The sequence below is a fragment of the Hydra vulgaris genome, chromosome 08, assembly GCF_038396675.1.
Source record: "Hydra vulgaris chromosome 08, alternate assembly HydraT2T_AEP".
NCBI lineage: Eukaryota > Metazoa > Cnidaria > Hydrozoa > Anthoathecata > Hydridae > Hydra > Hydra vulgaris.
This window is the reverse complement of record NC_088927.1, coordinates 58,355,371-58,370,000: the sequence shown is the minus strand read 5'-3', so window position 1 is coordinate 58,370,000 and position 14,630 is coordinate 58,355,371. Positions and strand designations below refer to the sequence as shown.

At 27.4% G+C, this 14,630-nt stretch overlaps 1 protein-coding gene across 1 annotated transcript in view; it reads left to right on the top strand.

The window, feature by feature from the left end:
- The window catches only part of LOC100207762 (TOM1-like protein 2), a 49,939-nt gene extending 36,815 nt beyond the window's left edge, over positions 1–13,124 (top strand). The window contains exons 9-15 of the mRNA XM_065804016.1: positions 5,927–6,005; positions 6,274–6,425; positions 6,558–6,589; positions 6,864–7,176; positions 9,259–9,278; positions 9,360–9,399; positions 12,758–13,124. Of these exons, the coding sequence (XP_065660088.1) occupies positions 5,927–6,005; positions 6,274–6,425; positions 6,558–6,589; positions 6,864–7,176; positions 9,259–9,278; positions 9,360–9,399; positions 12,758–12,985 (864 nt within the window). The 3' untranslated portion in view covers positions 12,986–13,124. The remainder of the gene's footprint in view (positions 1–5,926; positions 6,006–6,273; positions 6,426–6,557; positions 6,590–6,863; positions 7,177–9,258; positions 9,279–9,359; positions 9,400–12,757) is intronic.
- Positions 13,125–14,630: the final 1,506 nt, after the last annotated feature.

Here is a 14,630-nt window from a genome sequence, read left to right as displayed (position 1 = left end):
TTATTTTATTTCTAGAACGAAAGTGTATTTAAAAAATTACTACTTTCAACTTTACTTACTAGTTTGATTGTTCAGTTTGCCTGATTTACTTTACAATAACGACCTATTTTATTAGTGTACGATTATTTTTTTTGCAGTCAATTTTATGCATCATTAGATCAATTGTGTAAAATTCAATAGGTTTGAAAGACAATTAGTTCACCAATGCAGAAAAAAAATTCTTAAAACATTACTTAATAAAATATCAAAAAAAAAATTCCAAATAATTTAACAGAAAACTCATTTTTCTGATGCAATCTTAAAAATTATGATTTTTATTTAAGTGTACAATTATTTTTTTTTTGCATACTGTATATGGATATATAGATATAGATACAGATATATATATATATATATATATATATATATATATATATATATATATATATATATATATATATATATATATGTGGAAAATAATGACTGGTCAATGGTCAACAACTGCCTGAAATGATTAAAATTGCTATTTTGGCCTCTAAAAAAAAATCAGAGTTTTGAAAAACAAGGTTTTACAAATAATCATGATGAAATTTGGAAAATGCATATACTAAAAATTTTTCAAACCATTTAGATTTTAAATAAGTGTTTAAAATATATTTATTGTTTTTGACGTGCTACTTTAATTTGCTTTGTTAATATTAATTATTCCTTGACATTTCTATAATAGGATTTTTAAAAATATATATGTATTTAATAAAATCTTGTTTTATGTAACTAGTAATTTTTGTAGTAGTGTTTCATAAAAGGATTGTCTTTGATTGACTTCTTAAGTATTAAGTATCAAGTATAAATAGTGCGCACAATGTTAACAACATTATTAATAACTAATTTAAAAATGAACGGAGATAAAAAAATATTTTATATCTCAGCTCATTAAAATCAGACATAAAATTATCATTTAAAATTTTTGTATGTAGCTAAGAACATTATCTTATTTTTTTTTTAATCATTTAATCTTTTCATTTATTTATTTTTTGCTTTTTTCTGCCAATGAGAAGTTATTAAAATGAATTATTTTTAAATAGATTCAAAATTATAAATTGCGAATTTTTTTTCTTTTATCTTTTATTAAATTGTAATGCAAATCAAACGTCAACCCATCCTTAATGGAGGCAAGTAAAAAGAGACAAACAACACTTTCATTTTTCAATAGCATTTATTTTTCAATAGCATTTATCATAAAATGATTTCTTTTAGTATTAAGAATTCAGTTTAAATTTTTTTTAACATTGTATATAATTTATTTTGATATTTAAAAAAAAAAATTCAACATTAATTTACTTGGATATTATCAAGCTTCCTTTTTTCATTTAATAAAAATCTACGCACAAGCCTTTTCATTTTTTATTTTTATTTTGTACAAATTTACATTAGCAGGTAATTTAAACGTTAGTTATTGCAAGTTTAAATTTAAAAATGCACTAATTTATTTAAAAAGAATAAGACTTTATTTTTAAGCATTAAGTTCTTTTTGTGTGTGTATAGCATCCAAAGGTTATTAGAAAAACAGCTTTTTTGCTATATTTTCTTATTGAGTTAACTTTTTAAAATGAAATTTCTTATAAAAATATAATTTTTTTCATAATTATACTAAAATTATGAGAAAAAAAAAATTTAATTTGGGAGTGATTCCTTAAAGTTTTATATAAAAAATGGAAATGTTTGGCTCAAAAGTAATTGGTCGTTTTAATTACATCCTTTAAAAACAATATTGACACATCAAATAATAAATCTTCAGCATTTTTTCATAATTATATCTGTTATGTAATAATGTTACATAATGTTACATTTTGTTACATATAGTCTATAATCTGTACGTAATGCTAGTACTTGTTTGAAAAGCCTTTTGCTGCTATGACAGCATAGCATCTATGTGGCGTTGAGTCAACCAAATTAATAAAAACATCGATTGGTGTTTCCTCTCAAGTGTGATTAATCAACTTAAATGAATTTTGTTGTTTAGTTGGCTTGTGACCGCTTATCATTCTCTCAATTTCCAAAGATGTTCTATTGGGTTCAGGTCTGGAGATTGAGCTGGCCATTCCACGACTCTAACTTTCTTTTGGGCAAAAAATTCCTTGACTGAATTGGATTTGTGCTTTAAATAGTTGTCATGTTGGAAAGTCAAAATATGTGACATTTTGTTCTTTGCATGTGGCAGCATTATGTCCTTGATTATTCTATTATACATGTTTTTTGTTTATAGTACCTTGAACTTGATAGATTGGACATACTCCATCACAGCTATAACATGACCAAACCATTACTGAGCCACCACGATGCTTCACTACATGAACTTAGTATTTAACATCGTTTCGGTGACTTACTGGACGTCAAACATATTTAATACCGTCAGAGCTAAGTATATTAAACTTTGACTTCAGTCAAAGTTTAATATGTTTATACTACAGAGTAATCTTATCACTCTGTAGTATTTTTGACCATTGCTATGCTGTCCAATTTAAATGTTCTGTAGTAAATTTCAGTTGTGCTCTACAATTTTTTGCAGAAACCAAAGGTTTTTCAACCGGTCAGCACACAGTGGAAAATAAATAGTGCACAAAGCAACACAATTAGAAAATAAGGGTCTGTTTTTGATCAAAAATCAATAACTTTTTTGTTACTAAAAATTAAATGTTGAAATTTTTCATAAATGTAAAGTAGTATGATACTTCTAAGGAAATGTTTTTTATAAAAAAAATTTTAATATAAAATTCGATAATCAAAATCAAAAACCTCCAAACTGTCATTTTTTTTAACTTTTAACTAAATGTTCTTTATAAAACATATATATAAAACATATATACGAGCTTTCTGTTAAACTCTAGACAAAAGCAAACACAAATTTTTTAAATTTTAAACAAAAATTTTCCTTGTATTAAGCTATATTGCTTTATTAATTTGATTTTTCAACTGTTGCATGTAATTTATTAATTTGCATATATTTCAACATTTACATGAATATGTCTAGAGTTTAGCAGAAGCTATATATATATATATATATATATATATATATATATATATATATATATATATATATATATATATATATATATATATATATATATATATATATATATATATATATGTATGTATATATTTTATTTTTAACATATACATAAAATGCTTATTATAGAAATATTTAGAATAGTTATTTGATAATTTTTATGCAGAGTGTTTTTAAAACCTGCAGAACATGAAGATACTTTATCTTCATGTTCTTCAAGCTCCTAGACATTTTTTTTGTACGTTTTTCTAATAATGATGATGTAGGGATCAGAAGTGTAAAGAAGAGTATGAAATACATTCTCATTTACAGCTAATCTAGAACGTTTCCTAGTATAATGAATGCAAAATTTTTTACAATCCTTACTACAGGATTCTTGCGCATCTAATGAAAGTTGACCGATAGAATATATACTGCAAAGTGTTGTAAGATAATTTCTCTATGAAGTAAATTTTTGTGTACAGAAGACGGCATATTGTACCACCCATAATTACTCACATAAATGTGGGGAGTTTCTGTAGCATATGTACCAAAACTTGCAGCATTTATCATTATGCTCAAGGAGAGAGTTGTAAAATTGTATAAAGTTGCTTAGTTAAATTTACATTTACTCCAGTGATTTCAGAAGAGCAGCTTGAATTGTAAGAAAATCTCCTATCAGTATTACCATCATTGGTACTACCACTTACTTGTTTTAGTTTGTCGATGATTAACCCTAGCTCTTCGTTAGAGTGTCTGTACCAAGATTTTTTTTTTTAACCATTTTTTTCTATACCTTTGAGAAACATACATATCATTTCCATACACAGAATCCAAGCATGTAATGATGACAGTCCGCATTGATAGGAATTTTTTTTTCAGGCCTAGCAGACACTTTAGTCAAATTGTTCATATGTCATGGAGTAGCTTCACATATTGTACATGTAGATGCAGAAGGCATATTCATTAACACCTAAGCCACTTTTCCATCTATCATTGTTAAAAAAAGTTCATTTTTTGCTTGTATTTCTTTACAACTTTTGTTAATTATAGATAGCCGCAAAGACTATATTTAGCTTTTTATTTCATCTACAACAATGTTAGTTTTCTCAGGAGTCTCTTTTCAAAACTCTATGCATATAGCTCGACAAAAACAAACAGTCAAAAGAGCCGGATATTGCTAAACAACTGCACCAATTACTTCATCAGCTAATCTAATCAGTACCAAAGAACTAATAAACAAATTTGCATTAGAAATAAATTCAGATTCATTTGGAAGTTTATGCTTGTATTTGCTTCCGTCAGAGAAACCATCACAACCCCATTTACTTTATAGAATTACATTATAAAATTTAATATTGTACCTGGAATCTATAGTCAAAATTTTATCTACAGTGTGATTATATAAATCTTGCAGTTCCATAATTTTTGCATGTGTGTTTGTAATTTGTAATGCTTCCACCAATTTAGCTTCTGCTCCTTCTTCTATTGAGCGTAATACCTTAAAGATACACAGATAAGATAAGTAATGTGGAATATTTTTGCTTTTACTGGGCTCTGACATATCTCCATAAGTCATTTCTGCGTTTTTCAAATGATATAGATAATGGCGGGGTCTGTTATTGCATTTTTCGATTTTGGTAAAAATACAGTATATTCAGAATCTAACCAAAAAAATTGTTGTTGAATAAAAAAGTTTTCATTTTCCGTGATGCCTTGGTCCATTGTTCATTAAACAACAAAATTCTGTGCCTTTCTATGGTATTTTAAGTTTCATGCCTAATACAAAATCAGATACAAAAAAAAAAAAATTGTTTACCATTCAAATAAAACAAACTCATTTGAAAATCACAAACAAAGCATTATCTGGTACAACCCACTTTTCAGAATTTTTCAGTTGCAACAAAAATAGGTTTTGCACTTTCCAGTCATTCACAAACTTTGCAAGATATTAAAAAAAATACAATTAAAATAAGCTACTTGTGTATGTCAAAGATTGTCAAACAAACAAGTCCATCATTAGTTTGCACCTTGGTTATAAAAATTGGTAAACAATGTGCAACTGTGTCAACAAATTCATTTTCCCCATGAACAATTAGTGCTTGATGAAGAATATAGTCTATCAAGCCACTGCATTGTCAAATAAATTGGATTACTAAGAATTAGTATATTTCAGCTTATGTGAAAATTCATTTAAATCTTGATATGCTGATCACCTAAAATCTTTTAGCATTAATAAATACAAAAATGATACTGAGTTGTCTAAAGAAATTTGGGATATAAAATTTTAAAAAATTTACATTCTTAATTAATTGAAAAATTATGAAATGTTGCAATCCATACAAATCTTTGTCAAAAGTCTGCAATCTTTGCTTATATGAAAAATTTCTCATTTTGACATATAAAGATGAAAACTTGTTTAATAAAAGAAGTAAGTTGATTTCAAAATGCAGGCACAATTTTATCTCTTTTTGTTACCGGTAATTAGCTAATTTTTGTTTTTTACTTTGTTTGCTACCTTGTTGTTTTTTAAAAAAGGTGAAAAACTCTCTTCACCATATGTAAGATATTTACTGTATGTAATGTAATTTTTAACAGGTTTTATTGTTTTTGTATATAATGGCTGATGATTGCCGTATAGGCATGAAACTAAAAGTACCATAAAAAAAGTTGTTTTTTCTTCATTTATTTATATATTTATATATATATATATATATATATATATATATATATATATACACATATACATATATATATATATATATTTTTTTTTTTTACTTCTTAAATTTTTGGTGCTGCATTATTATAAGTAATAATTGTAAAGGAGGTATAATGTTTACTGTAACACAAAATAATAAATGATAATTTTTTTATTAGTTTCTTATTAAATTTCTTTTATAGGAACTTAATAACACTTGTAGAGAAATGCAAAAAAGAATTCTTATTTTGGTCAATTCAATTACAAATGAAGAAGTGACTGGTATTTTTTTAATCTTAATTTTGTTGGTTGGTTTGTCATTGATGGGTGTAAGTTTGGTTGGTTTGTCACTTGATTAGTTGGTGGTTTGATTGGTTTGTCATTGATTGGTTGTTAATTTGGTTAGTTTGTCACTTGATTGGTTGTTAATTTGGTTAGTTTGTACCTTGATTGGTTGCTGGTTTGGTTGGTTCGTCATTACTTGGTTGTTGGTTTTTTTGTTTAAAATGTTAAATTTTTTAGGATCAAGGTGTTCTTACTTTGTTTTTAGGTGTTCTTCTTCGAATTAATGACGATTTAAATAATACGTTTCTTCGATATGATAGATATGAAAAAAATAGAAAAATTATTAAAAATTCCGAAAATCCACATGTTGAACCAAAAGTGGGAACTCATGCTCACTCGCCTTCTATTAGACCAAAGGTTAAATAAAATATGTCATTTAATAATAGTATGTGAATGTTTCGCATAACAAAGCTTTTGTTACTTTTTTTTATCTTTATTTTAGTTATATTACCTTAATAATTTTTTTTTTTATGTTTTATTTTTAAACAGGTTACATCACCATTCGAACGTTCTAATAACAGGTTTCTTTTTAACTTCAACTAAAGTCTTAAATATTTTTTTAATGTAAGTTTTGTATCCACTTTTTTTTTCATGCAGCAACTTTATTCGCCTGGTTTTTAAAAATGTTTCCAAGGTGTTTCATGTGTCAAATATGGTATTTCATAGACATTGTCAAATTCAAAACAATTCAAAGATAAATAATAATTTTGTAAAATTTCAAATGTTGATTTAATATTAAAAATATTTTGTTTAAAGTTTTAAAAATTTAAAAATTTTCTGTTAAAACTGTTATAGTGCATCACTGATTGATTTTAATGCAGCTCCATCATCATCAGCTCCATCAAGCACAGATGCTGTTGTTGATGATGAGTTTAACATGTTTGCACAGTCACGTAGCAAGACTTATGCTACATCCCGCTATGCTGGCTCTACATATGAAGACAATATTAATGATGTAGCAACTGAACAAACTCTTGCTGGCGCATTGGCTGCAAGAAGTTTTTATCCACCTATTCAAAGTAATCATTTAGTCTCTCAGCAACCATTTCCAACAGAAATAGGAAAGCAGCCATTTCCCACAGAAATAGGAAAGGAAGCTCAAAGTGGTGTAAGTTATAAATTTGCTGAAACATAGTTAAACATAATTAGTTAATCAAAAAGTATGAAATTTTAGATAGCAAAGTAGAAGTAAAAGGTAGATCATTTGAAAAAATTATTGAAAAATTTCAATAAATGTTGTAAATGTTTAATTAGAATGGATTTATAAAATTGATTTAATTAGAATGAATGTATAAAATTAATTTAGTTAGAATGGATGTATAAAACCAATTTAATTTGAATGGATGTATAAAATTGATTTAGTTAGAATGGTTGTATAAAATTAATTAATTAGAATGGATGTATAAATATGAAAAGTAATCATTAAAAAATACTTTTCTGCTCTTCTGATTTCTGATTTAAGAGTTGTATATGTTTGAATTCTTTTTATTAATATTAATGAGAAAATAGTAAACAGTACTTGAGACCTTTCAGTATTTTCATCAGTATTTGATGAAAATACTTAGAGGCCTATTTGATGCTATTCAAACACTGCTGTCCCTGTTTAAAAGTGGTGAAAAGTGTTTCCTTTTGTAATTCGTTTGTGCATATTTAATCGAAGGATTGTCTTTTTGTTTCATGGTTGTTAAAATTAATTGCTATTGTATTGGGGTGCATCTAGCTAAATATACTGTGGCAATCCTTGCAGTGTTCTGTAGTCTTAAAAGCATGTCAGTTATCTTTCATGCTGTTTACCTGATGCTCAATACTTCTTTGTTTTTTCGATATAATCTTCTTTGCACAATTCCGCATTACTCCCATGGATTCGAAAGCTATTTTTAGCTTATTTATAAGATATTTTTTTAACTAGAGATAATGTTGTTGGCTCGCCATCCAAATTGTAACCAATTTTATTATGAGCAAACGTTTCTTTACCATTTTTATTATCATTTCTAATTTTAATTTGTATTAATATTTATTGATAGTAATATTGCTTCTTTACCATATTCAATGCTAAATTTTTCTCTTTATTCAAAACTTCTTATTAAATCCTTTTTTTTTTCTGTTGCTCTGTTAGCTACAGGTCTAAGTTAGTTCTAAGTTAGGCAGAAGTCTGTAATTGTATGAAGTAAGCTTCTTTAACTCAAGATCATGTCTTACTAAACAAAAATAAAACATTTATAAATATTTGAGTTAAATAGATTACTTAGACCATCAGTTGTGTTATTGTAATACTGTTGGAAACCCCACATCAGGTCCAAGTAGAAGAGGAGTACTTAATAATAGTACTATTTAATATAATAATAACAATAATTTATAAGTGCTATTTAAAAAATGCAATAAAACCCAACAATAAGATAAAAAAAACTATTGAAATTTAATTATGAAGTACTAATGCTGTTATAATAAAAGTACTAATAAATAATACAATAAATCATATTTTAAAAAAATAAAGAAGTAAAACAAAAAAATTGATATAAAGATAAAATAGAAAGAGCCAATTATATTTATATATAAATATAATTATATTACCTCTAAACTTGAACTTTTCGACACAAGATTCTTGTTTGTATATATCAACTTTGTTTGAACATATCAACAATGTCTATTTGAAATGTCTATTTAGTCTTTTAAATACTTGCTTTTATTCACTGGTATCTAATTAAAAAAAACATTGTACTATTTTGTTGTACTATTTTGCATTGTTTTACTATTTATGTGGCCGTGGCGCAGTGGTTAGAACGCTTGCTTTATAAGCAGGAGATCCAGGTTCGAAACGAGCTCTGGACATATTTTCGCGTCACGGTAAGGAAGGAGGCGTGAACTTCCTTGTTAAATGCACTTCCGCGGTGCTCTGTGACAAGACCGTTTGGACTTCTTGGGGCACTTAAAATAAAAAATAAAAATTTTGTATTTGTTGATTTTATGATGTTAAAATTTTATTATGTTAAATTTTATTATGAAAAAGTTTTTATTATGTTACTCTTTCCTAAAGCGCGCTATGAACTAAATTAGTTCAACTTTTATTTCTTTATTTATTTTATTTAATTTCTTTATTTATTTTATGCACTTAAAATACCTAATATAATCTAAAAAGTTTAGTTGAAAATTAATTGAATTATAAATTTTATGATTTAATTTTTACTTTTAGGAAAACGAGTTTGACGAGGAGTGAGTTTACTTTTTAATTTTCAATTATTCATTTTATTATTCAATCATTTGTGATGATTTGACTAAGTTGTGCTTATTTAGAATCGAGGATGTTGAGGTGTGGCTAAAGGGAACTGATTTGGTATGTATTTATATTACATAATATATCATACTTTAAAAAGCTTGTATAATACCTAGCAATCAGATATCTTCATTTTTGATAATATTTCATTTTTAAGTATTAAAGAATTTTTTTTTGTTATGAAATATGTATTATATTTTCTGCAAATTAAAACTGAAAATATAATGTTTATTATAATATGAATGAGCTAAAAGGTTTGAAAAAAATAACTTTAATACGTCAACTTTTTATAAAAAAAATTAATACCGGTGTAACGTTTTTAAATTAATGCGTTAAAATTTTACTGCGCGGCAACTTTCAACCGTTAAAGATTCCCTAGCGGTAAAACTATAACGTTAAAATATTACTGAGGCAGTATTATTTTAACGTTATAATATTACTGCGCTCGTTATTATTTTACTGTAAAGTAATTTTCTATTTTTGTGCGACGAAATCTTATCTAAAAATAAATTAAATAGCTATTAATTAAATAGAGATCCTTGTCAAAACTTTTTTAATGTTTTATTACAAAAAAAGCTATTAATTACAGAGAACATAAATATTTATGTTCCCTTTGTTGTGAAAAACATGCAATCATGAGATAATTATTACGGATTTTATAACAAAAAACATATAAAACAATATTTTTTACTTTATAGAGGTTTTAGTGACAAAACAACATTATAATAATTATTGTTTTTATTTTCTAAAAGAATAGTATTAGCTGTTAGTTGGTCGAGTTTAACGGATGCTGGATATTTGAGCCATGCTAGTTTCTGTCCAGTGAATGACCACACAGCAATATCAATTCCAATAAGATTTGCAGTACCCAGGATCTCTGCATCTGTAGCCCATATACGATTTGTAGCCATACCACTTTTAGTGATATACTTTTCCACATCATCACCTAAATATCCTGATAAGAGACTGGAACAAGATTTTGATATCATGTGCTTTACAACAACATTGCGAACATGTATATGTTGACACTCAGAACCTGTCAGCAAAAACGAAATTGCACGAAAAAAACAGTTCCCATCACCTTTGCATACATGCATTTTGGAAGGTACATGATTTTCTTCTCCGTCAGTAAGATCTGGCATAATAAATATTTTGAGCCTTTGTTTTTCAGCTATTTTTTGGCGAACTTCTTTGGAGGGATGTTTCATTAATTTGGAGTGACATTCATCATGATTATCGCACTCAGTAGATAAATTACACAGTTTTGAATTACTTTTCTTTTCAACAAATGTTTTAATATGATGTAGAGAGTATTTCTTTTTTAATGTGTCTGTTCCTTAATAAGCATGTTGAGTTAGATAGAATATTAAGTATCTCATATGGACCCAGCCATGAGAAAGTCATTTTCCCACCTTTCCTATCATCTCTTTTAAAATTTCTCAAAAGTATCTTTTGACAAACAACAAATTTTGATGACATAGCATGCTTTCTGTCATAGTCTAATTTTTTTTTTTTTTGTCAAAAAACAATATTGTTCATGGCTTTTTCCTCAATTCCTCTTTTCATTTGTAAAGCTTTTTGGAAAACCTCTTTATCATATACAGGTTCATAGTTATCCCCATTGAGTATATCTGTGTATTTTACATCAATCGGAAGGCAAGGTTGTCGGTTATACATAAGGTAAAATGGTGAATACTCGCTTGAATCGTGCACTTTAACATGTAGAGCAAAAAGGATTCCATTTAAAACTGATACCCAACCTAAAACATTTTCATTTAAGATCTTGATAGCTTTCTTAATTGTCTGATTCTGTCTCTCTACAAGGCCATTGGCTTGTGGATGGTAAGCCGAGGTGACACATTGCTGAACTCCAGTCATGTCGTTCAGTGCAATAGATACTGAATTTACGAACTCTCGACCTTGGTCATTTATTTGTATTTGAAAACAACCATGTCTGCAAATAACTTTGTAAAGAAATAATGCTACTGATATTGCTGTTTTGTCAATAAGAGGTTCAGCTTCAGTCCACTTAGAGAAATAATCAATAAGAACAATAACGTAATTGAATCCATTTGATGCAGGTAATTTAATTAAATCTACACCAACTTGCTTCATTACGTGTTGCTCTACTATAACAGGTTCTAAAGCAGGAGACACTTTAAGGTTACTGTTAGAGGTTTTTTGACATCGTTCACATTGAGTTACATGTTTTGTAATATCCTCCACTATTGAATGCCAAAAAAAACGTGTAGAAATTTGCTTTCTTACAGCATTAATGCCTAGGTGGCTGGCTAATGCAACAGTTTTCTCAGAAGTTCCAAGACCTTCATGGACTTCTTTAACTATGTTTAATTGCTCTTCTCGATCTATGACCACAACGACCTAGAATAAACAAAAGTTTGTTTGTAGTTTTTTATTTTTATTGTACATTATTTTGAGTTGTTTTGAAGCTATATTGAAATTTCGAATTTATGAGAATTTGCTTTATTTCGCTTTAAAAATGTCATTTATGTTAATTCACAGTAAAGCAATCACAACTCAGAATATTGTTTAACTATTTTATTTTACTTAGATAAATCGTTTAAATTATTGAAAAACTTCTTTCCACAAAATAAATTTTCCTCACCTTGCCAATACCTTTTTTGCAATACATCAACTTATTGTCAACTATTTCAAAGTTTTTACATTGACATTGAAATTCGCTTTTTTCCCTCTCTCGCATACATCTTCAGGAAACTTTTTTTCATTTAAATATTTCCTTATATCATTAAAGTTAGTATTTGTGTACATTTTGAAATTGTCAACTAACAAATCAGTAAAATTTTAACAAGCGCAGTAAAATTATAACGTTAATTTATTACTGCTTCAGTAATATCTCGGGAATCTTTAACGGTTGAAAGTTGCCGCTCAGTAAAATTTTAACGCAGTAATTTAAAAACGTTACACCGGACCATTAACCAACTTATAGCTTTACTAGCGTTTGTTAAAACTTTTATAAGGTTTTAGCTTCTGTCTAGACATTAAAAAAACTAACTGTTATTTTATTCCTCACTTTTATATTATATGTATTTCACTTATATTTTATTTGCTTTTTCTAAAAATTATTACACACATGCACCCATTAAGTTTTAAAAAGATGGTACTTTTTTAAATATGCGCACACACCCGCACACGTTATATAAAAAAATCTTCTTTTTTTTTATAAAAAAAGATTAGATCGGGTAATTTTAGATTTTAAACTTAAGTTTAAGATTTAAAATTACCTAATTTTTGTTTTTGATTAATGTTAAACTGTATAAATGTTAATTCGCTATATCTATTGGTTTAAAAGTCTAGCATAATTTTTCTGGGTATATTTTCTAATAAAAGAAAAAAACTTTATAAAATCTCAACTTATTAAATCTCATTTATACGTTAGTCGCAACTTAAAGCTCAGGAATCTGCTAATCGTGCAGCCATTTTGAAAACAAAAACAGCTTCTCAAATAGAGGAAAATGTTGGTGACTCATTAAGCAGGTCTGAATTTGATAAGTTTCTAAACAGCCGTGCCCAAGCGGGAAATATTGAACGTCAAAGAACATTGCCATCAAGACCGATGGGAAATTTAGTCGGTGAAACGCATAAAGATGGTACATTTGGATTATAAGAACAATTAAATTAATTGCATGTTTTAATTGTAACATATTTTATTTAGTTTTGTAAAATATTTGTTTGTTTGCAATTGCTACCAGTTTATTTATTGTACTTTTTTTTAAATTTGAATACAGTCATTACTCGTTTTTTTAGTTTTTAGCATTTATACTATAAAGCAGGGCAGTTATGCGTTATTTCTTTTGTTGATTAAAAAAAGGGATACTTCTTTATTTGATTTACATTTCTAATGTTAGATCGCCGCTGCATCTATGCCTCAGTACTTTTTAATTAATACTAAATCTATTAAGTTTTATATTTCAAAAGAAAAGGAAATCAATTTTATAATATTAGATTTTTACTGTACAATTTTTTTTAGAGGGTATACAAAGAAAAACAAAATTAGGAGGTTGTCAAATGAACATCACCGAGTTGACCTTGATACCCAAAATTAGTTGTTTCGAGCTTAGCATTTAAACTTTAGTGACTGATTTAACAATAAAAAATACTGAGCCGTTAAGCTAACAATTTATGGAGTCTCTAGGAGGTTAGGGTCATTGCAGAATGACGTTATACCTAAAATACATACTTTCAATACACCCAATCAATTTGTCACTTTCTCAAATACCTTTAGTAACGTTATTTGTTATCAACAAAATAAGCTAATGTTTTTGAGGGACCTTATGTCTTCACTAAGTAAAATTTGTTTTTAAATTGCATATTTTTATATTTAAAATTAAAGTGTCTGTATTCAGGCAAATGGATTCACCATGAGGCTTCGTATTACATTCTTAAATGCTGGAGTGACCTGGCTCACAGAATTTCTGTTCAATGACTTTTATTTGTGGGTAGCGTATAATAAATTCACATTATGCTGCTGACATAAAACAATTGCGGTTTTGTGGTACACACGAATCGAACCAAAGTATAAACTTATTTATGTCAAGGTCATCCATGATTTTCAGAAACAGACATGTTACAGGACTGGCAAGATCATTTTCTCCGCGAACAGCCATAGCTTCATGCCAAAGGATGCAATAAGCTTTCTTGTTAAGCGAAAAATGACCAGTTAAGTTATAATTTGAAAGTTTGTAATAAAAGTTTCCAACATTAGCTTGAGGCAAATTTAAAACATTTTCAAAATCAATGCAAGCAATTGCAGTTTTAAGATCAGCATTTTGACTATCTTTTTCACGTTCAGTTTTGGTATCATTCCTTGATGTTATGTGCTTATTAAAACTATCTGTCTAATTATTGCTTGCATTAACAATGTTGCAATATTCATAGCATGTGTCACATAAATCTTTCGTTGGTTTTTGAAATTCTATGTTGAACTCGTGATTGAAGATATAACGATACATGTTTTTTTACTGGTGTATAGTCATTTTCATCAAAATATATTTTAAAAAGATCATACAGTTTACATATATTGAGTGATCCTTCCATATATTCTTTATGTGTCTTTTTCCCGCAATAATGAGCCTCAATTCTTGGGAAAAGGTTTATATGGTCTCGTACAACTTTTTTAGAATCTTGTGGTAGGCTTTTTTTAACATGTCTTCCAAATTTTGATTGCATTGGCGTTCCAGTAGTTAAGCATTTAGTAGGATTTACTAACTCTATATTGTGTTTTAGAAACAAAGAAGCTATAATAATAAGAT